Genomic DNA, 24,560 nt, shown 5'->3' with positions numbered 1-24,560 from the left:
ACAGATTGCATTAGAATAGGTTGGAAATTAGAATTGAGAGCTTATATATTCTTTATTATTAGCAAATACAAACCATCCTGTAAATAGGGTACTGGGATAATACAGTACCTATTAACTGAAATACAGTGACTGGAATTCCTTGAAATAAAATGACAGCCTAGTTCTAGAAAACATTTTCATGAGTGCATTTCTTGTATTAAATATCAGTTATGTACATAATATTCAGTTGAACATTTAGAAGTAACATGCAGCAAAGTTTGTGCCATTTTATACTCTCGAACACTAATAATTAACATTTTTCCAGGAATGATAGTAAATGCCTGTAATCCCAGTAGCTTGAGAGCCTGAGGCAGGAGGATCAACAGTTGAAAGCCAGCCGTAGCAACTTAGCTAGGCTGTAAGCAACCTAGTGAGACCCTGTCTCAAAAAATGGCTGGAGACTTGGCTCAGTGGTTAAGTGCCCCTGGGTTCAGTCCCTGGTACCTGCCCCCCTCCACCCACCCCCGCCAATTACCTATTTTCCCCAAACAATAGTGCTAAAAGAAATAGTTTTAGCATTACCATAAGGATTGTATTCTTTGCTCATTTTTTTTTAAAGACAGAGTGAGAGGGAGAGAGAGAAAGAATTTTAATATTTATTTTTTAGTTTTCGGCCGGCACAACATCTTTCTTTGTATGTGGTGCTGAGGATAGAACCTGGGCCGCATGCATGCCAGGCGAGCATGTTACCACCTGAGCCACATCCCCAGCCCTTCTTTGCTCATTTTAAGATTTTGTTTTGTTTTGACGGGATTGAACCCAGGGTCGCTTCCTAAGATTCTGAGGTTGGCTTCAGTTCTGTAATCCTGCTTCAGCCACCTGAGTTGCTGGGAATATAGGCATGCTCCACTTGCCCAGCTTCATTTTAAATGTTTATAGGTGTTCCACATCTGGGCAGATGGAACAAAATGAATTAAAGGAGTTAAGATTAATTTGGCTCATGGTTTTGAGAGGTTTCAAACCATGGTCAATTGGCTTCATTGCTTTGAGGTCTGTGGGGAGGCAGAAACATCATGGCAAAGGGGTGCAGCTCAAGAAAGCCGCTTTTACTCCATGGCAGCTAGGAAGCAGATGAATAAGATACATAGTAAAACAGGCAGACAGTTAAGGAAATGAACCCCATGAAGTTTTCTCTAAATGTAAAGAACACTCCATGAAATTAACCTGCAGAGGATTCCAAACATTCCAGCCAACTCTTTTGTCCTAGAGCAACAAAAATTGGGAGGCAGGACAGACCTGAGGAAAGGCTACCAAATCAAGAGCTAACCAAAATCCTTAACATTTTTCCAATATCTGTTTAGCATAAAGTTTGACGAATAAATAGCCTTGGCACTTTTCCAATACCTGATTAGCATAGATATTGAACAATAATCTTGGCACTTTTTCAATACCTGGTTAGCATAGATTTTGACCAATATCCTTAGCACTTTTCTGGGACTTAATTAGCATAGATATTGATCAGTGCTCCTACCCAGTAGCCATATAAACCCCAAGACTTCTACACTTAAGTGGCAACCGCTTTTGGGTCCCTTCTTGCTCTTCGGGAGCTCTGTCTCTTCTCACTTGAATAAATCCTCACTTGAATAATTTTGCCTTGTGTGGTAGTGCACACCTGTGATCACAGTGGCTCAGGAGGCTAAGGCAGGAGGATCCAGAGTTCAAAGTCAGCCTCAGCAACTCGGCAAGATTTGTCTTAAATAAAATATAAAAAGGGCAGAGGATATGGCTCAGTTGTAAAGTGACACTGGGTTCAATCCTTGTACCAAAATCAATCATCCAACCAATCAATCAATCAATACTACTCTTACTCTTTCTTGTCCATAGATTTTATTCTTTGAATTCGCAAGACAAGAACTGGGAAAGATGACACTGGCAGACAAGTGAGGTTTGCAGCAATACTCTAGCAGCAGAGGCTGAAAATCCAGTTTCACAGAGACAAGATATAGTCCCCAAGGGCACCCTCCTCCCACTCCCTTCAACTAGGTCCTACCTACAGTTTCTACCACTTCCCAATAGGCCATTCAGCTATGAATCCATTAAAGAAATTAAGGCTTTGCTGACCCTCTCACTTCTCAAAAGGTCCACCTCCTAACATTGTTACACTGGGGAACAAGCACTTTAAACACATAAGGCTTTGGGGTACATTGCAGATCTAATCATAATAATACCAGATGACTTGAATTATCTCAATAGTGTAGAGTTATCTTATTTTTGGACAGCCAGATAATAGCCTGTGTATTTTTTTTATAACTTTAATTATTTTTATGTAGTTCTGAGGATTGAACCCAGGATTGAACCTGCTAGGCAAGCACATTACTACTGAGCCACAACTCCAGGCCCTGTGCCACCTGGTGTCCCCATTGCAGATGACCCCTAATTACCTTGCACTTTATTATTTTTGTGGTTGGTAATAATGCCACTGATTTTGTAGTTTCCTGAGCCATCATTCATGAACCTTTTAAATTTGGGTTTTTCAGTCAGGTGCAGAGGTGTACACCTGTAATCCCAGTGACTTGGGAGGCTGAGACAGGAGGATCTTGAGTTAAAACCAGCCTGAGAAACTTAGTGAGACCCTGTCTCAAAATAAAAAATAAAAAAGAGCTGGCATGTATCTCAGTAATTAAGTGTCCCTGGGTTCAATCCCTGGTACCAAAAATAAATAAATTTGGTTTTTCCATAAAGAAGATTTTTTGCTTTCATTAAATTTTTCAATTGTTCACCGACTCCAATTCTGAATCAAATTAAAGCAAACTTATACTTTTGTACACAAGAGCTGTCCAGGACTGTCTCTCCCAAACCCAGGCTAGAGATTGTCTTTTGAAATGTTAAATAAACCTTGGAGAAGAGGTCAGACCTTGACAGAAAAGCTAAAAACTCCTCAAAAAACAAACAAACAACAACAAAAAAGCCCATTCATTAAAACATTTGATGATATTAATTAATTCAAGTGAAGACCCTTGGGAGGTATTAGTGTGATCTAACATTATTGAAAAGTTTACTGTTCTTGGACAATCTAGAACAGATGTTTTGAGAAAATAGCAGAGTCATTTAATCAGACACAAGCACTCACATTTGGGAATTGTCAGTCTTCAACTTAAATTGTTTCTTACAAAGAGGTGAATTGTTTTTTTTCATTTTCTTTCTTTTTTTGAGACCTAGTTCTGAGGCCCTTACTCTTGGCAAAACTCAAACACATGGCCACAGATGAACACGCTGCCTAGGGCTGGGGATGTGGCTCAAGCCGTAGCGAGCTCGCCTAGCATGCATGCAGCCCGGGTTCCATCCTCAGCACCACATACAAAGATGTTGTGTCCGCTGAAAACTAAAAAAAATAAATATTTAAAAATTATCTCTCTTAAAAAAAAAAAAAAAAACATGCTGCCTAAAGGATATGGAAGATAACATCCCTACAGATAGTCCCCCCCCCCCACCTCAGGAAGAAAGGAGGACAGTGTGACCAGGGAAGAGGGAAGCAGGAGAGAAGGCAAAATTAATCCTATCCAATACAGCGGGTCTCAAAGGGAGAAGGCAAATACTGAGTCCTGGGCCTTTGACTTTCACCCCATTGTCTAAGAGTCCTAGAATGAGAAAAGCAAATAGGGAAGCTCTGGGTAACAGTAGATCCTGGAGGAAGAAGATAAGCAATGAGCACCCTGTTCTGGGTTTTCATCCCTTCGCAGTAACAGTGAGTTTTGTAATTTTACAACCTTTTTTCTGACTTCCCAAACTGGCACATTCTATTTAAGTCTCCAATAATGAATTGTAATCTATAAAACACCAGCCCCTTCTACCCTGAAAATGAATCCCTCCAATGCCTGACTGATTGACTCCGCGACTTAATAAATGGCATGGCTGAATCTGTTGAGGTCTGCTCCTGTCTTGGTTATTTGTGCTTATACTGCCAGGGTTAGATGATAATTTTGGAAACAGACAACAAGAAGCTGGTTAAACTGTTAAACCACGATGCAAAGAAAAGACCACTGACTCCAATTTTGAATCAAATTAAAGCAAACTTATACTTGTGTACACAAGAGCTGTTCAGGACTGTCTCTCCTGAGACAGTCCAGGCTAGAGATTGTATTTTGAAATGTTAAATAAACCTTGAAGAAGAGGTCAGTGGCTGAGATTCTTATAGGAGTGAGGGAAGGCGAGGTGTTTTAAAGCTGCTTCCAAATCAATTTAGGGCCTGCTAGGAGCCACAGCAAAAGTATTATGATACATGGCACCTTTGGTTAAGGTGACTGCCAGCTAGCCATTGAGATGATATGATTATGTTAAGATTTACATTCATATGGAAATTGGACTCCTGCTGTTCACCTCTGCCTGCTATGGGACTCATGTTACGGGACTCCCGGAGAGTTCCCATTGGTTGGGGAAGGATAGTAGGCGGGAATTTCGGGGGGGGGGGGTTCCGGGCCCCCGGTTCCGGTAGACGCACACAGGTGTGTGGACCAGCTTGCTAGCCGGGCGCACACGGGGCACTGGCGGCCTTTTTAAAAATAAAGCTTTGTTCCTGCTTGAGTGGCTTGTGATTCTGTGCCCAGCCGGGTTGCGGCAAGGGCCTATGACCTTACTGGCTTTGAAATACTATTTACTGAACTGGTTGAAAGATTTGACTCTAGCTGGGCACGTGGCACATGCCTGTAATCCCAGGCCTTGGGAGGCTGAGGCAGGATGATTGCAAGTTCAAAGTCAGCCTCAGCATTCGCAAGGCACTAAGCAACTCAGTGAGACCCTGTCTCTAAATAAAATACAAAATTGGGCTAGGGAATTGGCTCAGTGGTTGAGTGCCCCTAAGTTCAATTCCTGGTAACACCCCCCCAGCCCACCAAAAAAAAGATTTGACTCTGAACCAACACTGAACAAATAAAACTGTCCTGAAGAACATAATACAACTCCCTTCACTAACATACTGCTTCTGTAATGCCAGATTCGTGGAACCCCAATAGATCTCCAGGAGCCAAATCCTTTGCAATCACACAAGAGTCTTTATGGCAAGCTCGAGCCTGGACTCACAACTGTTCCCAATGTAGCAGTCCCAAGGAGTGAGTCCCGGTCCTTTGTTCAGTGAGATTTTATAGGTTTTTGGGGATACTCTATGTGTCACAACATCACATAGCAAATCATTTAATACCATGGGAAAATCAAACAACTCTTAACATTGATTAGCACATTCACTGGCAGGAACAAGTTGGGTAAAGGTGATTGGTTAGTACAAGAGGGGGATTCCTTTGAGCTGATTGGTTTAAGCCACAAGGGGTGTACCTGCTAATCTACATGGTTTCTCAACATGCTATCAACCACCATAAACTACTGGGGGGTCATCTGGCATCCCAGGTATTTTCCCTGTCTCATGCTGATTGATGGTTGCTAGGGGGTTGCTATGGGTCCTTACCTAGCCTTACAGAGTCAGGGACACCTGTCTCTCCTGTTATTTGCAGACAAACAACTCAGCAGGGTGGGTATGTGCCTAGGAGTGCTCGGTGGGTTTTTCCAAGCGCAAGGGTCACGCCCACTTCCTTGGGCAGGCTTTGAGGTAGAAGCTGTTTTAAAAAATGGAGTCACATCAGTTTCTCACTTCTACAGTGACCCTTGATTTCAAATTTAACTACTGGGGGTTCTGGGAGTCTAGCTCAGTGGTAGAGCTCTTGCCTAGCACGTGAGAAGCCCTGGTTTAATTCCTAATATTCTCCACCAAAAATAAATAAATAAATAAACAAACAAACACAGAATTTATGTGTGGAGGGAGGAGGGAGGTCTCAAATGTTCAATCATTCAAGTCCTTACTGCCAATGACACTCTGCCTTGCACCCACAGTATCGTTGACTATTCATTGATCCTCCTTGGCTCCCAAAGAAATAATTCAGGGCACTGACAACTTGAATCTGATAGCAGTCTGATAGAACTAAACTCAAATCTTTTTTTTTTTTTTTTTAAATAACCTGGGGTGCTCAACCACTAAATCACATCCCCAGCCATTTTACATATATTATTTAGATATAGGATCTCACTTGAGTTGCTTAGGGCCTAAGATGCTGAGGCTGATTCTCCTACCTCAGCCTCCTGAGCTGCTGGTATTATAGGCATACGCTACTGGGCCTGGCCTAAACTCGAATCTTGGTCCTTCCACATAAGACACAGACAAGTATTGCTACTCTAATTTCCCACTTTTTAAAAAATTTTTTAATATTTATTTTTCAGTTTTTGGCGGACACAATATCTTTTATTTTATGTGGTGCTGAGGATTGAACCCAGCGCCCCGTGCATGCCAGGCGATCATCGCGTTACCGCTTGAGCCACATCCCCAGCCCCCTAATTTCCCACTTTTAACTGCTGTGAATCTTGACAGTAGCCTTCTGGAAAAGTCCAGGCCCCAGCACACATTGCAATGGGTGGATGACCGTGGTCATATGAATATCATCCAGTGCTGTGTGTAGATGGGACCAATGGGTAAGTGTCAAACCTTCCAGAATCTTCTTCAGGCATGTGAAGCCCATCAAGTCAGTACAGCCTTCAAGGAAGAGATGAGTGCTGCTAGGAGGGTGCAGTGACTCATGCCTGTAATCTCAGCTACTGGGAGGTCAAGTGGGGAGGATCACAAGTTCAACTCCATTCTAGGCAACTCAAGAAGACCCTGACTCAAAATAAAAATTAAAGGGGACATAGCTCAGTGGTACTGCCCTTGCTTATCATGTGCACGACGCTGGGTTCAGTACAGTCCCTAGTACTGCAAACAAACAAAATGAGGTGAGTACTGAAGTAAATGGGGTATGCCCTTGAGGAGGGAGGGCTTCTCTGAGGTAGACAGGGTGGACAAGACAAGCCTTTTCAGGTCACATTGCCATAGACCATATAGGCCTTATGAGTCCAGAACTCAGGGAGGGAAGAGGGCAGGGAAAAGGAGTGGAACATGAATTGAAATTAAATTCCATGCATGTGTAATTTTATCAGGATGAACCCAATACTGTGTATAACTCTAATGTGCTTAAAAAAAAAAAAGTTCAGAATTCAGCTGGGCATGCTGGTAAAACTGTATTTCCAGCCTCCGCTGCAGTAGTGTGCAGCACACCACAGCTGTCTGCCAGTGTCTTCTTTCTGGGTTCTTGTTTTGCGAATTCAGACAACAAAATCCACTGAGAAGAAAAGTGAGCTTAAGAGAGTAGGACATATCTGAAACCTTTCTGTTATGACTGCAAGAATCAGGCTGAAGAGGCAGGTTTCCACACCGCCTCAATTTTGGCACGGGCCTCATTATTTCACTAAGAATAAAATAATGAAAATGACATTCAGGGGCTGGGGATGTGCCTCAAGCGACAGTGCGCTCGCTTGGCATGCGTGCGGCCCGGGTTCGATCCTCAGCACCACATACAAACAAAGATGTTGTGTCTGCCAAAAACTAAAAATAAATATTAAAATTCTCAAAAAAAAGAAAATGACATTCAAAGACACTGGAACATTTTACCTTAATGATTGATTACAACTGTTATGTACATGATGCTTTCTGTTTGATGTTACAGAGCATCTCCAGCATGGTTCCTCTCCAGATCATCCTGGCCTTCACCCACCTACACTAACTAGAAGCAACCCTTTATTAGTCTTTTTTTTTTTTTTAATTTTTAAAATACTTTTTAGATGTAGTTGGACCCGATATCTTTATTTTATTTATTTATTTTTATGTGGTGCTGAGAATTGAACCCAGCACCTCCCAAGTGCTAGGAGAGCACTCCACCGCTGAGCCACAGCCCCAACCCCTAGTCTGTTTTTCATTACTAAAATGAAATACCTGAGAATGTTACAGAGCTAGGCCTTCTGAGAAACTGAGGCACATTGAAGACCCCCCCTTCAAGCCCTGATTCTTTTCTTCCGCCCTTTTTTTTTTTTTTTTTTTTGGTACCTGGGATTGAACCTGGGGGCACTTGACCACTAAGCCACATCCCCAGCCTTATTTTGTATTTTATTTAGAGACAGGGTCTCACTGAGTTGCTTAGTGCCTCGCTCTTGCTGAGGTTGGCTTTGAACTCAAGATACTCCTGTCTCAGCCTCCCGAGCCACTGGAATTACAAGCATGTGCCACTGTGCCTGGTGAAATCTTGATTTTTGTAATCAAGTCAGAAAGATTTCAGACATGTTGCTGAGAATAATAGGAGTGAGTTTATTGAAAAGATAGGGAAAAGGAAAAGGGAATACTCTCAAAGGAGAGAGTTGGTCCTCTCAGAGAGGAGAGGGACAATTTGCCTCTCCTGCACGCCACTTTTACTGGGGATCCCAGAGAAGTTTAGAGTCCCACTGAGGTCCACCTATGACTTTTGACTGACAGCAGGGTGACATCAGACTTTCAAGTCCCCAAAGTCATGGCAACTCTAGGTCACCTTGGCCCATGGTGATGGGTTCTAATTGGATTCTTTTTTTCTTTTGGTACCAGGGACTGAACCCAGGGGCACTCAACCACTGAGCCACATCCCCAGCCCTATTTTGTATTTTATTTAGACACAGGGTCTCACTGAGTTACTTAGCACCTAGCTTTTGCTGAGGCTGGCTTTTAACTGCAGATCTTCCTGCCTCAGCCTCCCCCACTGCTGGGATTACAGGAATGGGCTACCACACCTGGCTAAATGGATTCTTTTTTTTTTTTTTTCAATTTTTATTTTTTTAATTTATTTATTTATTTATTTATTTTTAAAAGAGAGAGTGAGAGAGGAGAGAGAGAGAGAGAGAGAGAATTTTTTAATATTTATTTTTTAGTTCTCGGCGGACACAACATCTTTGTTGGTATGTGGTGCTGAGGATCGAACCCGGGCCGCACGCATGCCAGGCGAGCGCGCTACCGCTTGAGCCACATCCCCAGCCCTATTTTTTTAATTTATATACGACAGCAGAATGCATTACAATTCTTATTACATATATTGAACACAATTTTTCATATCTCTGGTTGTATACATAGTATATTCACACCAATTCGTGTCTTCATACCTGTACTTTGGATAATAATGATCATCACATTCCACCATTATGGATAATTGGATTCTTTTTTTTTTTTTTTTTTAGTAGTTGTAGTTGAACACAATAACTTTATTTTATTTATATGTGGTGCTAAGGATCAAACCCAGGACCTTGCACATTCGAGGCGAGCGCTCTACCGCTGAGCCATAACCCCAGCCCCCTAATTGGATTCTTAATCATACATTCTTACAGATTTTAAGGTTAGGATGAACTCCTTATCTCCCAGAGTTTCAGGATCTGGTCACAAAATTCTCCACCTTCAACATTTCTGGCTAGGGTGGGGTGGCTCAGGTGTCTGAAGCAGGAGGATCACGGGTTTATGGTCAGCCTCAGCAACAGTGGGGCAGTAGGCAACTCAGTGAGAACTTGTTTCCAAATAAAACACAAAAAAAGGGCAGGGGATGTGGCTCAGTCGTTGAGTTCCCCTGAGTTCAATCCCCAGTACCCCAAAAAACAAAACATCTCTCCAAAAAAAAACTCATTATTTTGGGCTTGCAATGAACAGGTAGTTGTTTGCTGAGGAATGTGATACATCCTGTCCATTTAGGCCAGGCAAGGATGCAGGTAAATTGCTTATTGGAAAAGAAAGTATGTAGGGGTTGGCACAGTGGGTCAATTTTATAAAATTATTCTCTTAACCTTGTGTTCATCTATCTTTTCCCTAACAGGGCTAGGAATTTTATAAGAAAAAAAGAGGTTTATTTAGCTCATAGTTCTGGAGTTCAAGGGCACAGCATTAGCATATGTCATCATGGCAAGAGCATGTATAAGAGAGAAACATCACATGGCAAGACAGAAAGCCACAGAGAGACAGGGTCTCAGGAAACTAGTTAATCCCTTCTGAGGACAACCTTCTCCATGACCTAAGGACATCCTACTAGTCCCCACAGCCTCTTACACTACTGGACTGGGGACCAAGCTTCCAACACATGAGCCTTTGGACAACACACTTAAAGTATATTCAAACCACATCAGCCTTTCTCTTGATCTTTCCATGGCACTTTCTTTGACTTTCATATCATTTACCAGAACTTGAATCAACTAATTTCAATGAGTTCCTTGAGGGACAGATCTTTGCCAGGTCTTTTCAACACCAGGGCCTTGTACAAAGTCATTCATAACAAATTCCTGAATAAAAATGTTGGGGACAGGTACAGAGAGAAGATGGGAGGAGAGGGGAGGGGAGGGGAGGGGAGGGGGGATAGTAGAGGATAGGAAGGGCAGCAGAATACAACATACACTAGTATGGCAGTATGTAAAAAAGTGGATGTGTAACCGATGTGAATCTGCAATATGTATATGGGGTAAAAATGGGAGTTCATAATCTGCTTGAGTCAAAGTATGAAATATGATATGTCAAGAGCTTTGTAATGTTTTGAACAACTAATAATAATAAAAAAATGAATATTAAAAAAAATGTTGGGGACAATCCAACCTGTGACATATCACTGTATTTGTAACTCTCCTTTCTTCTTTCTGCACCTATTGATTTTTCTCTCCTGCTCTGTGAGTGTGTAAAGAAATTAAGAGTTGGACCCAGGTATCCCTTGGGCCAGCACAGTGCAAGGTCCAACAATTAGTAGGTGCTTTGTAAAGGTCTGTGGGAGTGACAAAGGGAAAGTAAGTCTGCCAAGGAGTTCCAGCTTCACTTCTGTCAATCAGCTGCAGCGTAACTAAGGACTACTTCCCAGGACATCTGTACCGCAGCTCTGATAAACTGTGCAGAAAAGCACTTTGAAATAACAAATCCTGTCAATACTATATAACCTGCTATAGTATCTTATTCTATACATACTTCTGGAAATAAAGATACACAGTAATTAATTCTGTAAGAATGATTATATTTACAAGTTAAAAGAATACCCATTCTTGTCTGATAAAACCTTAAATTTTTATTAAATCAGCAGAGTTTCCATTATGACTATCCAAATACTCTTCGTTAAAGAGCTAAGTAGTAGGCTATGATTTTTCCCCTTATTGTACAATCTTCTATTTTCTCTGGAGTTGAAAACAGCATCGTTTTTCATTTGTTTAATTTTCCACTTACCATCCAAATGTTCCAAAAGATGTGATAAAGGCGTTTCAATATTACTGTCCATGGGTTCAGAAATATCAGATTATAAGAAATCAATCAAATCTTTACAATGCTTCAGTCACGGAGCAATTCCATTGCACGCTTTCGGGGTAACCTATCCAGCATTCCACCAAAGGCAGTTCTTTAGGTCAGTCCCTTAGCGCAGTCTTGCACCTCACCTAATCCTTCCCTGATCCTAGGAAGCCTAGGGATCCATCCCAAGATGGGCAGCAAGGGAGTACTGGAGAAGAAAAAGGGCGGTCTTGTCCAAACGCCGGCCGGCGCAGGACGACCCGCCACTAACCTAGAACCTCCAGTAACCAACCCTTACTTCCCTCTTCGCGCCGCCTCCTTCCGCTGCCCTTTCGGTCCCGCCCATTCCAGGCCTCGCCTCCGTCCCACCCCTTCCGGGGCGGCAGCCGGCTGCTCCACGCTTCCGCTTCCGGCGGTGTTTGTGGCAGTAAGCGGTGCGGCGATGGCGGCCGGCGGCAGTGATCCGAGGGCTGGTGATGTGGAAGAGGACGCCTCACAGCTTATCTTTCCCAAAGGTGAGGTACGGGGCTGCTTGATTCTTCCTGCCACTTCACGTGGTCGCCACAGGCCTGGGGTTCTCAGCCTCGCCCAAGACGCCTCTGCGTATTGTGGGGGCTGGTCTCCCGGGCGACGTTGAGAGATGAACGGGGACTCCGACCCTTGAGTGCCTCCCAGAGCACGGATGATTCTGGTCTGCCTTTTGCATTGTGCCTTCTGGAGAGGGCCGCTCCCCGATCCTTGGAGTCCTTGGCGACCTCTTGTTACTTTTTTTTCTTTTTTTTGACACTAGGTATTGAACCCAGGAGCGCTCAGCCACCGAACCACATCCCCGGCCCCCTTTTTTATGCTTTATTTTGATTTTGGGGCCTCGCTGAGTGGCTGAGTGAGGCCTCGAACTTGCGGTCCTCTGTCACAGCCTTCCGAGTTGTGGAACTACAGACGCGAAAGTTTTATCTGTGAACGTCCCTCCAAAGTGCTGGTAGACACAGCCGCACACCAAAGTGGTCAGGGCGGATTTTTTTCTTTTACTTATTTATTTTGTGATGCTGGGAATTGAACCCAGGATTTCTCGCATACTGGCCAAGTGCGTTCATCGTTAGCCCTGGACAGGTTTTAATCCATAATATTGCAGTAGAGAAACCTGTGAAGATTGCACAGGACTTCTGGGCCTTTTAAAGGGAGAGTGAAGGTATAGGAAGGGGATGAGCAGAGTCAGGGAAGTGAAACATCACAAAACGGGAAGGAGAAGGTTGTTCCTTGTGAAACCCTCCTGGGCTTGTTAACTGGCATAGGCTCCTACCCCTCCTAGAGACTCAGACATAATCTTCAGATGTCCGCTGAAACAAACTAAAATTTTTTTGTCATTTCTGATTTTTCTCTGACAGGAACTTAAACGGGGTCTGGGAGAGTCATCCTAGGGATGCAGTCTTGAGCTGTAAAGAACCACTTTAGAATTTTGTTCGTTTTGGGGGCTGGGGATGTGGCTCTAGCAGTAGCGCGCTAGCTTGGTATGCGTGCGTCCCAGGTTCGATCCTCAGCAATATTAAAAAAAACTCTCTCTCTCTCTCTCTTTCTCTCTTAAAAAAAAAAAGAATTTTGTTTGCTTTTATGGGCCAAGATTGAGGCTTAGAAACTGGTTGAGGTGGTGCATGCTTATAATCCCAGCGACTCAGGAGGCTGAGGCAGGTGGATCAAAAGTAAGAGGCCAGTCTGGGCCACTTACCAAGATCCTGCCTCAGAATAATAAGGGCTGGGGATACAGTAGATAGGTAGAGGCCCAGGAGATATGTGGGTGAATAAGGCTCAGGAACCTAGCTTGGTCTAGAAGAGAAATATTATCAGATGCTAGCAAGTAAATCACATGGCTATTAGGTTACTTCCTCTGTGCAGTAGGATATATTTTATTTGTAATTTAGAAACCTAAATCTGCTGTATCTTTCAGGTTCTGAAAAACACAAAGTAAATAGGGGAGAAACTTTAGTAGTATTTTCTTTGTCTTAGAAGTTATTGTATCCAGGGCTGGGGATGTGGCTCCTAGGTGCACACCTGCCTAGCATGTGCATGGCCCTGGGCTCAATCCCCAGTACCTTTAAAAAAAAAAAATTATATGCACAATAAAAAGTGAAATTCCATATGCTTTTGACCCAGAGGAAGCTACTGTAAATACTTAAGTGCTTATCCTTCCATATTATGAAACCTATGCTTACAGAAACATTCACATGGGGGTTAGAAGTGTAACTCAAGTACTAGAGCACTTGTCTAACATGTGAGACACTAAATTTTATCTTTGACACTGCACAAGAAAAGAAAGAAACATACCACTTGCCCACACACAAATGGGATGGGGTTGTAGCTAAGTTGTAGAGTGCTTGCTTACTGTGTGGTTGTGGGTTCAATCCAAAGCATTGCAAACCCCCCCCCCCCCGCAAAAAAAATTGCTGTAGAAATTCTACAAAATTTAACTACATACTGTAGAGAAATTTTATTTTTTTAATTTATTTATTTTTGTGGTACCTGGGATTGAATCCAGGGATGCTTTACCACTATGTTACATTCCCTTCCTTTATCATTTTTTATTTTGAGACAGGGTCAAAGACCTCAAACATGTAAGTCCTCCTGCCTCAGCCTTCTGAGTAGCTGGGATTACACGTGTGTACTATAACACCCAGATCTATCTACTTATTTTAAAGGGCAAACAGTTCTATCTGGTAGTACCAGGATACTATCTCTCAATAGTTAGGCGTGCAGATTGCTTCCAGTTTTCTATTTTATAGAATGGCGGTTCAGTTCTTCCATGAGACAAAATCATAGACATTTTTGGTGAGATGGAAATAGGTGCTTAGTTTTTAAGGTATAATAACTAAAAAGAAGATGGTTTTCCTAATTTCATGGTAAAGTTTTTTTTTTAATATAATACAATATGTATATAGTACATATATATTTTAATATAATATATATATATATATACTTAGTTTTTAAATTTGGTTTCTTTTTACATTCTGAAGATTTTTTTAACTTTTTTTTTCTTATTTTATTTATTTATTAATTTTTTTAGTTTTCGGCAGACACAACATCTTTATTTGTATGTGGTGCCGAGGATCGAACCCGGGCCACATGCATGCCAGGCGAGCGCGCTACCTCTTGAGCCATATCCCCAGCCCTTGAAGATATTTGTTTTTGATTAACTTAAATAACATCTGATACACGTGATTTATTGAGTTGGATATAATTAGATCTTAATTCCATCAGTTAACAGTTTCAGAGTTCTCACTGTTAATCTTCTCAGCTGATATAGGCATATAATATGTTTATTATGTATTTTAGAATATACATAGAGAAATAGGAATAACAGTAAGTACTAAAGAAAATAAGGAAACCTTTACTGTAGAATGTAAATAAGTCTGTGATATTTTATTATGAGATTGTAAGAGTAGATAAGATCACAAAGATGAATACTGTCAGTAGTAGCTTTCAAATATATTTGCCCCCAAATAAAATCTTCCTTTATCTGTACATAATTAGCAATAACTGTGTTGAAATTAGGAAATGAGCCTTTTTTTTTTCCAAAAAAAAAAAAGAATTATATGACCCTAGTCTCTAACTCCCCCACCTAAAGAAATCCTCTAAACCATTTTGTACCAGGGTGAAAAATATGCAGTATAAGAAGACCATTTATGGCTGGGTGCAGTGACGTATGCCTGTAATTACAGTGGCTCAGAAGGCTTAGGCAGGAGGATCACAAGTTCAAAGCCAGCCTCAGCAATTTAGTGAGGCCCTAAGCGACTCAGTGAGACCCTGTCTCTAAATAAAATATAAATAAAATGGGTTCAATCCCTGGAGAGAGAGAGAGAGAGAGAGAGACAGACAGACAGACAGACAGACAGACAGACATGCACGCACACACACAAGACCATCCTTGGGCTAGGAGTGTGTACAGGAGAATCAGAAGTTTGGGGAAGCTACGGCAATCTAGTGAGACCCTATCTCAAAATAAAAATAAAATTTGCTGGGGCTGGGATGTAGCTCAGTAGTAGATCACTTGCCTTGCATGTGTGAGGCTCTGGATTTGAATCTCAGTACCACATAAAACTAAATAAAGATATTGTGTCCATCTTCAACTAGAAATAAAAAATAAAATAAATAAAATATGCTTCCTTGTCTTGTTTTTGGGGAGCAGGTTGTGGCAGTGTTATGTCAGTTGTCCCTCTCACTTCAGTTTTGAGGTCTTAAGAGTCCTGATTTGATATCTTCTCCCCTAATTGCCTGAAGCATTAGTTTCTTCACCTGAACTTATACCTCAGACGGTTGAAGCTGAGAAGTAAATTTTCATAATAGGTTGTGTGGGGATATCTCCTGTAATAGGCTAAGGGACTGGAAAAGATTATGATGTACTGAAGTTTTTTTTGTTTTTGTTTTTTGTTTTTTTTTTTTCCAAACTTTGCTGCCATCAGGTGGGAAATATCTTTTTACTTATTATATTTGGCAGCACTAAGTGCCTTTTTAATAAAAATACTGTTTCCTCCTTTTCATCTGACTCAAAAAGTGGGAAGGCTTAACTCTGATGGAGATATTAGTGATTTCTCTATTAGTAAGCACACTCATATCACCTTTAAATTCCATAGATTTTTCTTGCTGTTGTATCCTCTTAGTGTAGGATTATAAACACGAATTCATGTTTGCAAATGGTTCCTACATTGGAAGAAATCACTAGAAAGGGAAAGAAAGGCAGACAAAACCCAGCTCTAATACTTTTGAGATAAGTATGAGGAACATTGTCACAGAAATGTTTTTCCCAAGGGGATAGTAGCATTTTTAATAGTGTTATTCTGAAAATATAGCTTGCTGTGTGTGTTTGGTACTGGGAATTGAACCCAGAGGTGCTTTACCACTGAGTACCTCCACAGTATGTATGGATGAATGGATGGTGCTGGTGATTAAACCCAGGGCCTTGTGCATGCAAGGCACAGTCTTTATTTATTTATTTATTTTGGAACTGGGGATTGTATTCAGTGACACTCAACCCCTGAGCCACATCCCCATCCCTATTTTGTATTTTATTTAGTCACAGGATCTCCCTGAGTTGCTTAGTGCCTCACCATTGCTGAGGCTGGCTTTTAACTCTAGATCCTCCTGTTTCAGCCTCCCCAGCTGCTGGGATTACAGGCAAGGGCAACCGTGCCCAGCCACAATTTTTATTTTTGAGACAGGGTCTTGCTAAGTTGCTAAGGTCTATCTTAAGTTGCCAAGAATAGCCTTGAACTAGCCTACTGCCTTAGCCTCCTGAGTTGCTGGTATTACAGACATGTGCCACCGTGACCCTCATGGTTGCTATGTATTATAGAAAGTAGTCATAGGTTTCTTTTTCAGCCCTATTTTTTTGGGGGGTGGGGGTGGGGGCAGGTATCAGGGATTGAATTCAGGGGTATTTGACCACTGAGCCAAATCCCCAGCCCTATTTTATATTTCATTTAGAGACAGGGTCTCACTGAGTTGCCTAGTGTCTAGCTTTTTGCTGAGGCTGGCTTTGAACTCATGATCCTTCTGCTTCTGCCTCTCAAGCCACTGAGATTACAGGTGTGTGCCACTGCGCCCAGCCCACCTTGTCATTTTTTTTTTTAATTTATTTTATTTCTTAGTTTTAGGTGGACGCAATATCTTTATTTTACATTTATGTGGTTCTGAGGATCGAACCCAGTGCCTCATGCATGCTAGGCAAGCACTCTACCACTGAGCCACAACCCCAGCCCACCTTGTCATTTCTTAACATGTAACATTTCTTAAAATTGAGAGTACAGTGTTAGCATTATAGAACTATAAAGACTAGAGACTTTTTATAGGCTAGAGAGAAATAATTTTTTAAAATGTTTTATTTTGAGACAGGGTTTTGCTAAGTTGCTCAGGTTCTCACTAAATTGCTGAGGCTGGTCTTGAATTTGTGATCCTCCTGTCTCAGCCTCCTGAGTGCTGGGAATACAGGCATGAGACACCATGCCCAGCAAGAAATAATTCTTAATGGTCCCTGATTTTAAATCAGTAACTTGCCCAGTTAGAGTAAGGATGCATTGCTGTTTAATAGCATGTCCAGGTCAGATTCTTTAGTGTCAGAAAATGTCTAGCCCCAAATGAGCTAAATTTTGATATCACATGAATTCTACTGTTCCTGTGGTACATAAGTGTGAATGAAAATAAAGATGTGGAGTAGAAAAGACCCTGGGTTTCTGCAGGACAGGGGAATGTTCAAATGCAAAATGAACATTTATAAGCTGGCTTTAAAGGAATATTTTCAGCTGACATTTATGCTTTTCACAAATAGAGTTTGAAACAGCAGAGACTCTTCTAAATTCAGAAGTTCATATGCTTCTGGAGCATCGAAAGCAACAAAATGAGAGTGCAGAGGATGAGCAGGAACTCTCAGGAGTCTTCATGAAAACTTTAAACTACACTTCCCGTTTCAGTCATTTCAAAAATAGAGAGACCATTGCAAGTGTCCGTAGGTGAGTGTTAAAAGAAAGTTTGTTAATTCAGACTACTGGACATCTGCAGGTAGAATGCCATCCCCACCTCTTTTTATTGGTACTGGGGATTGAACCCATGAATGCTTCACCACTGAGCTCTACCTCCTCTATCTGCATCCCTTTTTATTTTTATTTTTTTAAAACAGGGATCTTGTTAAGTTGCTTAGGGACTTGCTAAATTGCTGAGGTTGGCCTCCAACTTGATCCTCCTGTCTAAGCCTCCTGGCTTGCTGAGATTACAGCTGTGTACCACCTCATGGCCTCTTCCTCCCTTTCCCAGAGACTTGTGAGTTTAATGTAAATAAAATAATGTCTGACAAAAATGTATAAATTAAGCTGGGAATCTAGCTCAGAGACAGAGCACTTGACTAGCATGTTGGAGCCCTAGGTTTGATCCACAGCACTCCCCGCAGTTTTTCTTTTTTCTTTCTTTTTATTTGATTCTAGGGATTGAACTCAGGGATGCTCGGCCACTGAGCCACATCCCCAGCCCTATTTTGTATTTTTAAGAAACAGGATCTCACCGAGTTGCTTAGTGCCTCACTTTTTCTGAGGCTGGCTTTGAACTCATGATCCTCCTGCCTTTGCCTCCTGATCTGCTGGTGTGAGCCACTGCATCCAGCCCCTTTTTGTTTTTCATTTTGAAATAAGGTCTCACTAAGTTGCAGAGGTTACCCTCGAACTTGGTGGTCCTCCTGCTTCAGGTTCCCAAGCCACTGCATCCAGACAAAAAAAAAAATTTAAGTTGTTTATAAGACCAAAATTCCCTGTGGCCACTTTTTATTTATTTATTTATTTACTTGTTTTTGTTCCAGGGATTGGACCCAGGGGCATTTAACCATGGAACCACCTCCCTAGCCTTTTTTATTTTGTGTTTTGAGATAGGGTGTCGCTAAGTTGCTTAGGGCCTTCCAAGGTTGCTGATGCTGGCCATGAACTTGGGATACTCCTTCCTCGGCCTCCTGTCATTGGGATTACAGGCATGTGCCACCATGCCTGGTCCCTTTGGCCACTTTTGTTTTGCTTTGTTTTGGATGCTGGGGGTTGAACCCAGGGCCTCTAGCATGTTAAACACATGGTATAACATTGAGGTCTACCACTGAACAACACTGTCCACCCTTAGAACTATGTTTTTGAATTTTATTTAGGTTTTTTTTTTTTTTTTTTTTTAATGTGGTGCTGAGGATTGAACCACCTAGTGCTACACACGTGCTAGGCAAGTGCCCTACCATGGAGCCAGAACCCCAGACCCCTTAGAACTATCTTTAATGACCAAAGATAACAACCTAAAGATTCAGCAGTAATTAAATATACCGTGGTAATTCCATTTGGAAGAGGCTTATAATTAAAAATGTAGTTAAAAATGAAACTAGCAGACATTCACACGTTCAGTATACAGAAAATGGTGAAAAAACTTAAGACATAATTTGAGGGCTGGGGTGTGGCCTAGGGGTAGAGTGCTTGCCTAACATAGGTGAGGCTCTGGGTTCAATTCCCAGTACTACAAAAAAACCACTAAGGAGTGGTAGTATATTTTATTGGGCATGTGACATACCCCTATAATCCCAGCTGTTTGGGAGACTAAGGCAGGAGGATTGAAAATTCCAGTCAAACCTCAGCTAGAGATGTACTTCAGTGATTAAGTGCTGTTGGGTTGGATCTCCAGTACCAATAATAAATAAATAGAACAAAGAACAAAAGGATACCTACACAGAAATCAATCAGATGCACAAAGAAGTATGCATTTGAAGATGTTTCTGAGAAAGAAAAAAACAAATCCTTTTTTCCTATTGACATAGTCACTTGGCACAACACATCTGACACCTGATATATGAGGAGTTTTCCCCCCTCATACCAAGCAGTTCAATACCAGCTGTTATTCAGTTCTATTCTGACATTCTTCTTGGAGAATGTCGGACCTCACAGGTTAAGAACTTGGTGCCTCAAGACTGCCCCCTATTTGAGATGTAAATTACAAATCTCAGATTGTGACTTGAACTTCTTACCTTTTCCTTGGTGGTTCTAGTGACCCCTTCCTTAAATTAGATTTATTTGTTAAAAACAGCCCGTTAAACTCAGGCAGACAGCTTCAACAATCAGGTGAAGAAAAACATAGGACAAGTTTCTGAAAGGTCCTGAGCACAGGATCTTCTATCTCCTTGGAGTTGAGATGTGATATCCTCCTGGCACATGGCTATGTTTTTATTCACCAACGTGGAAACTCTGAACCCTGTTCTTTCTGGTTTTTATGGAGGCTTCATTATGTAGGCATTTTTGGTCACAACATTATGCATTGGTGATCAGTTCAACTTTCAGCCCCTCTCCCTTAGACAGTGAGGAGGGTAGGAGGGCCTGAAAATTCTAACCCTTTAATCACATGGTTGACTCCTTGGGTCCCATGGAGCCCACCAATATTTGCCTTACTAGAATACCGTTTATATTCAAAAACAGAAAAAATGGGTTTGGAGATAAAGGGCAGTAGTTGAGCTTTGCACACATAAAGCCATATATGATCTTCCTTTTTTCTGTTGATCATTCTTTTTTTTTTTTTTTTAATTTCCTTTCCTGTGATTAGCTTGCTGCTCCAGAAAAAGCTACATAAGTTTGAGTTGGCTTGTTTGGCCAACCTTTGCCCAGAGACTGCTGAGGAGTCCAAGGCTCTGATTCCAAGGTTAGTACCAGTTGAGATAAAATATGTGTGTCTTGGATAAATTCCCACAAATAGAATTACTGTGTCTAAAAGGTGTATGATTGGGGCTGGGATTGTGGCTCAGAGGTAGAGCACTCGCCTAGCATGCGTGAGGCACTGGGTTCGATTCTTAGCACCACATAAATATAAAATAAAGACATTGTGTCCACCTATAACTAAAAATTAATTTAAAAGAAATAAAAGGTGTATGATTGAACTCAGGGGCACTCAACCATATCCTTAGTCCTATTTTGTATTTTTATTTAGGAACAGAGTTCACTAAGTTGCTTAGCACCTCACAGTTGCTGAGGCTGGCTTTGAACTCACAACCATCCTGTCCTGCTTCAGCCTCTTGAGCTGCTGGGATTATAGTCATGTGCCATTGCACAGGAGTGCCTTTTAACAGTATATGAGAGAATGATGGTTCTATAGGTTGCTAGTAAGAATATGGAATAGCTGAAACTCTTATATATTAATACTAGTGTTGCAAATTAGTAAAATTACTGTGGAAAGCAATTTGATTGCATCTAGTAAAGTTAAAGATGATTGTATCTTCTGACACAAAAGGCCATTCCTGAGCACATGTCCTAAAGACATACCACACACGTGTAGGAGACATGTATTCCAGTGTTTATTGCTGATGATAGCACAGATTGGACAACAACAGATCAATCAACAAGAGTGTGGGTAAATGAATCATTTTATGGTCATATAATGTTTATTATACAGCAGTGAAAAAAATGAACTAGAACATCATGAAGTAACATCAACACATGCCAGAATGAATTTGGAAGAAGAAATTACAAAATAATATGTATAGTATAATGCCATTACTTTGTGTGTGGTGCTGGGTATTAGACCCAGGGCCTTGTGCATGTGAGGCAAGCACTGTACCAACTGAGATATATCCCCAGCCCCATTATTAACTTTATTTTTTAAGTTATAGTTGGACACAATACCTTTTTATTTATTTTTCTTATGTGGTGCTGAGGATTGAGCCCAGGGCCTTGCTCCTGCTGGGAGAGTTTTCTACCACTTAGCCACAACCCCAGCCCCCTTTATTAACTTTTAATATCAGAAAAACAAAGCTCTTAAAGTTCTGTTTACAGCATATATACCAGTGCTTTGGCCATTTAAGTTTAAGGCCCTTTGTCATAAAATGTGGTTTTAAACGTTATTAAAATTGCATTTATAATCCTATGACTTCCCTAAAAATACATAACAAGAATGTAGTAAAATTAGCAAATACTAAACTATATTGATAATTCATTATACTTAGTTTGTGGTTTTTAGAAACAGTACACACACCTAATATATGTTGATATCCTGGCTTATTAGTTGCAGTGCACAATGCAACAAAACACAAAATATATCCCATTTTTTTATGCTTTTAGACAGGTTCTTGCTGCGTTCCTTAGGGTCTCTCTAAGTTGCTGAATTTGCAATCCTCCTACCTCAACCTCCCAACTTGCTTAGATTACAGCATGTACCACCATGCTGGCCCAGGGCCATTCCTTACAAAGTTTAAAAACAAGACTGTAGCTCACTGGCAGAGTAGGAGCTCAATTCCCAGGACCAGAAAAAGTAATAATTTTAAGTAATAAAATAAAGTTTAAAAACATAAACTTTGAAAATCTAAGCTGTATATCACTTAGGGATACATATAGTATATGTATAGTAAAAAATATGTGTGGAAATGATAAATGCCAAATTTAGGACAGTGATTTTTTTTTTCTGGGGAAGGAAGGGGAGAAGTATTGGGATGGGCCCTCAATTTTTCTATTATAGTTATGAAAGGTAAATCAAGTATGTCTAATTGTTAAGGCTTTTAAAAATATCTTTTTATGGATTTGAAATTTTGTACTGTTCATACAAGAAAAAGCAAAAAAGAAATACAATAGAAAGGTAAAGGTACAGGAGATATGGGTAAGCAATTTTGGGAGATGAACATGCCCAAATAACAGTGGGAAGGCTGGGGTTGTGGCTCAGTGGTAGAGCGCTTGCCTAGCATGTGTGAGGCCCTGGGTTTATTCTTAAGTATCGCATAAAGATAAATAAATAAAGGTATTGTGTCCATCTACAACTAAAAATATTTTAAACAATAAGAGTGGGGAAATTGTCAATTGCTGAGGCACTCATGTCTTTTCCTTCTCTTGCAGCCTGGAGGGGCGATTTGAAGATGAGGAACTGCAGCAGATTCTTGATGATATCCAGACAAAGCGCAGTTTCCAGTATTAATCTCCAAACTTCACTCAGCTTCTTGGGGGACTCATGTCCCCAGAACACCACCACCCTCTCAGGGGCTGGGGCTGGGCCTGCCTTGCAGAAGCTATTGCAAAAGACATTTGGAATTCTTGAAGAAGACAGTCCATCTTGGTGTGGGTTTAGGTTGCTGTTTCCAATGTGACTGTTAGACCATAATGACCATATAATTTTAGAGCAGCCTTGCAGTGACTGCCTAAACATGCTGCTGGGAAGGGTGAGGTGGGGTATTATATAAGCCATGCTGTTGACTATCTCATACTGTGGATTTTGGACCCCACATTTATTTTTTATTCATAACATTTCATATTTTAATTTCATAGTGTTTGTAGTTTTTGACTAAAGTAGAACATAGAAAACTTTTATAGGGAAAGAATAGTCTTACCTAGGTACAAAAGAAAGGATTAAGCCAGACCAATGTCAACGTTTCAAATTATTAAAGAAAGGGTGAGAGAAGCTGGGTGTGGTGGTGCACACCAGAAGGATTGCGAGTTCAAAGCCAGCCTCAGCAATGGTGAGGCGCTAAGGAACTCAGTGAGACCGTGTCTCTAAATAAAATACAAAACAGGGCTGGGGTTGTGTTTTAGTGGTTGAGGGCTCCTGAGCTCAATCCCTGGTACAACCCCCCCCCCCCCCCGCAAAAATAAATTAAAAAGAGGGAGTGCTAATAACTGTGAGAGCCTTGGCATCCTTGTACATAACCCAGGAAACAGGAAGGAAGCATGTCATGGGGTGCAATTACACTTGCTTGAGTATCACTGTGCCCTTTAGCATGGAGGTAGACAGGCATTTTGCCTATTTTTCTTTGGGTGGTGTTGCACAACATGGATTTGTAGCAGCCCCACAGAACTCATTTTGTCACCCAATTAAGATTTTTTCTTCAGTTGGGCACTGTGACACACACTTGTATTTCCAGTCACTTGGCAATGTACCAAGACCTTGTCTCAAGAGAAACTGGGGGATAAGGATGTAGCTCAGTGGTAGAGCGCTCACCTACATGTGAAAGTCCCTGGATTCCATCCCAGCACAGCAAAAGTAATCTTTCATATATATGACTTGAAGGTCTGAACTCTCTGAAGTCTTTTTCTCTTAGGGAGCATCCATTCCATACCTCTCCCTTGCTGCTTAACAGACTAGGGTCGATTCGAATGGAAGGATTACGAGCCTTCCTGAACCACTGCAGTGAAATCTCTCAACTTGAGGCCAGTAGTGAACATGGATAGCTAAACATTTTAGCTATGATTTTTCTGAAGGGAAATATTTGTGTTTCCTTCAAAGTTTGAATTTTTTCTTTCTGACACTTTGTGTATGAACTCATGGTCCTGAGAAGAAGTTGGAGAAAGTCAAGATAATTTTGCCTGGCAAGGTGGTGCATGCCTGTAATCTCAATGACTCAGGAGGCTTAGTCAGGAGGATTGCAAAATTAAGGCCAGCCTCAGCAACTTGGTGAGTCCCTGTCTCAATATTTTAAAAAAAGTCGGGGGTAGTTAGCTCAGTATTAGAGTACATAGCCTATGGGAGGTTCTGAGCATAATCCCCAATTCTGCAAAAACAACATCACCAACAAAAAACCCTACCAAGATACTACACTTGATCTTAGCCAACAGGCCGAGAAGCAATAACCTACCAAGTCCATGGGAAATGTGAATGGTGTAAGATTTTTTTCAGCTTTTTGTTATGAGCATTAAATCTAAAAAACAAGTGTTCGATATCTGCCCAAATAATGACAGATGTACGATTTAGTAGAGACATAGGTGGAAAGCCTAGCAATTACTCTGCACGAGTTGAGACTTTTCATGAGGACAGAGTGGGTAAGCAAAGTCTAAAAGTACTAGAAATCTATCAAGTGGAGAAGTGGGGGAAGGACATTCTAGTTCTGTGGTGCTGGGGATGGAACTCTGGTAACCGTTTTACCATTAGGCCATATACTTTGTCCCCTAAATTTATT

The 24,560-nt window shown here is 41.2% G+C and overlaps 1 protein-coding gene and 1 pseudogene across 1 annotated transcript; one reads left to right on the top strand and one right to left on the bottom strand.

Moving 5' to 3' along the window:
• Positions 1-11,548: 11,548 nt before the first annotated feature.
• Polr2d (RNA polymerase II subunit D) lies at positions 11,549-23,996 on the top strand. The gene is made up of 4 exons (XM_026389077.2): positions 11,549-11,661; positions 17,460-17,640; positions 20,237-20,332; positions 22,510-23,996. The coding sequence occupies exons 1-4, from the start codon at positions 11,589-11,591 to the stop codon at positions 22,586-22,588; spliced, it is 429 nt and encodes a 142-aa protein (XP_026244862.1). The 5' UTR covers positions 11,549-11,588; the 3' UTR covers positions 22,589-23,996.
• A 97-nt stretch (positions 23,997-24,093) lies between these two features.
• Positions 24,094-24,232, bottom strand: LOC113179981 (U2 spliceosomal RNA; annotated as a pseudogene).
• Positions 24,233-24,560: the final 328 nt, after the last annotated feature.

The sequence above is a fragment of the Urocitellus parryii genome, chromosome 1 (assembly GCF_045843805.1).
Source record: "Urocitellus parryii isolate mUroPar1 chromosome 1, mUroPar1.hap1, whole genome shotgun sequence".
NCBI lineage: Eukaryota > Metazoa > Chordata > Mammalia > Rodentia > Sciuridae > Urocitellus > Urocitellus parryii.
The sequence above is the reverse complement of the archived record's forward strand: the minus strand, read 5'-3'. Positions and strand labels throughout refer to the sequence as shown.

Excerpts from the sequence above, each read along its gene's own strand:
- Polr2d (XM_026389077.2), top strand. The coding sequence starts at position 11,589 with ATGGCGGCCGGCGGCAGTGATCCGAGGGCTGGTGATGTGGAAGAGGAC. Across the intron at positions 11,662-17,459 it reads ACAGCTTATCTTTCCCAAAG|AGTTTGAAACAGCAGAGACT; the intron begins GTGAGGTACGGG and ends TTTCACAAATAG. Across the intron at positions 20,333-22,509 it reads TCCAAGGCTCTGATTCCAAG|CCTGGAGGGGCGATTTGAAG; the intron begins GTTAGTACCAGT and ends CTTCTCTTGCAG.